General features: G+C 56.3%; 2 protein-coding genes across 2 annotated transcripts in view; one reads left to right on the top strand and one right to left on the bottom strand.

Annotated features, from left to right (window-relative positions):
* The window catches only part of ETH_00034025 (uncharacterized protein), a gene marked incomplete at both ends in the record, with an annotated part of 905 nt that extends 531 nt beyond the window's left edge, over positions 1–374 (top strand). Inside the window, one exon of the mRNA XM_013374870.1 lies at positions 3–374. Within this exon, the coding sequence (XP_013230324.1) occupies positions 3–374 (372 nt within the window). The remainder of the gene's footprint in view (positions 1–2) is intronic.
* A 92-nt stretch (positions 375–466) lies between these two features.
* ETH_00034020 (uncharacterized protein) lies at positions 467–1,419 on the bottom strand (the record flags this gene model as incomplete). The annotated part of the gene is made up of 4 exons (XM_013374869.1): positions 467–545; positions 763–851; positions 1,063–1,151; positions 1,389–1,419. 4 exons carry the CDS (start codon positions 1,417–1,419, stop codon positions 467–469), a joined length of 288 nt encoding a protein of 95 aa, XP_013230323.1.
* Positions 1,420–1,667: the final 248 nt, after the last annotated feature.

Genomic DNA, 1,667 nt, shown 5'->3' with positions numbered 1-1,667 from the left:
CAGCTGCTGCTGTAGCTGCAGCAGCAACTGCTGCCACTGCAGCAGCAACTGTTGCTGCTGCAACACCTACTGTTTCTTCTGCTGCAAACGTTGCTGCTGCAGCAAATCCTGAAGCTGCGGCGTCAACTGCTGCTGCTACTGCTGCTGCAGCAAATGCTGCTGCTACTGCTGCTGCAGCAAATGCTGCTGCTACTGCTGCTGCAGCAACTGCCACTGTCGCTGCAGCAGCTGCTGCTAATACTGCTACAGTAACAGCAGGTGATGCTGCAGCAATTCCTGGTGTTGTGGCAGCAGCAGCTGCAGCAGCTGCTGCAGTAACTGCTGCTGCTGCTGCTACTGCTGCTGCATTTCCATTGAAGAAAACTCGAAGCTGAGAAGGCTGCACTCACAGTGGTTGGTTTGAATACCAAGCCCTAATTCCCCCCTGAAGGGCACAAACCCTAATTTAGGGTTTAGGCTTTAGGGTTTAGTACGGCCGGCCGTAGCCGCGAGCTGCACCCCCACGCCCTCTGTAAGTTGGCCTGAAGCTGCCACCGCCTCTGCCCCTGCAGCAGCGCAACCAAACCCTAAACCCTAAACCCTAAATTCTAAACCCTAGACCCTAAACCCTAACCCCCTTCTTCAAAGCCTAGACCTAAACCCTTGCGGCGAGCGGGCCAGTTGCGACCTGGGCCAGCAAACGCACAAGACGAGCCCTCCAGCTTGCACTCCACATCTTAGGGTTTAGGGTTTAGGGTTTAGGGTTTAGGGTTTAGGGTTTACCGCCCCCGGAAAGGCACTGCCCCCCGCGGCCTCCAGCCGCCGCCTCTGCCCCTCGACATCCCGGGGATGTTCTTGCGCTTGGACACGACCTAAACGCAAACCCTAAACCCTAAACCCTAAAACCTAAACCCTAAACCCTAAACCCTCAGGAACCATATGCACTGCCACCAGCTCTATGGAAACGCGTTCAGTATGACGTGCATTGAGCCACCCTAAACCCTAAATCCGAAACCCTAGCCCCCAAACCCTAACCCCCAAACCCTAGCCCCCAAACCCTAAACCCTAAACCCTAAACCCTACTTTGATCTGTCGGTCCTTCAAAGTTGAGTCGGACAGCAGCACCGCGTGCTGCGCTGCGATCTCCGAGCCAAACTCTATGTACGCATATCCTGCAGCAGCAGCAGCAGCAGCAGCAGCAGCAGGTGCAGCACTGCAGCAACGAAGACAGCAGCAGCAAAGCACCGACAAGCAGCAACAGCAGCAGCAGCAAGAAGCAGCAGCAGAACCATCAGCAACCGCAGCCACAACAAGCAGTACCAGCAAAACAAACCGTAGCATCAGCAACAGCAACAGCAGCAGCAGCAACAGCAGCAGCAGCAGCAACAGCAGCAGCAGCAGCAGCAAACCCTTAGGGTGCCCCGTGAACTTGTCCACCATAATGGTAATTCTGTTGATGGGGCCGCAGCCCTTAAAGTGCTCCTGCAGATCTGCAGGGGTAGCAGAGTAGTCGACCTGCAGCAGCAGCAGCAGCAGCAGCAGCAGCGGCATCAGCAGCAGCAGCAGCAGCAGACACAGTGGTGTTTGGTGGGGCTGTGGAACAGCAAGGAACACAAGGGCACGGAGACGCAGTAGCAGCAGCAGCAGCAACAGCTGCTGCTGCAGCAGCAGCGGCAGCAGCAGCAGAA

Source organism: Eimeria tenella, genomic scaffold (genome assembly GCF_000499545.2).
Source record: "Eimeria tenella Houghton genomic scaffold, Eth_scaff2329, whole genome shotgun sequence".
Classification (NCBI taxonomy): domain Eukaryota; phylum Apicomplexa; class Conoidasida; order Eucoccidiorida; family Eimeriidae; genus Eimeria; species Eimeria tenella.
Note: the sequence above shows the minus strand (reverse complement) of the source record. Positions and strands in the feature narration are given on the sequence as shown.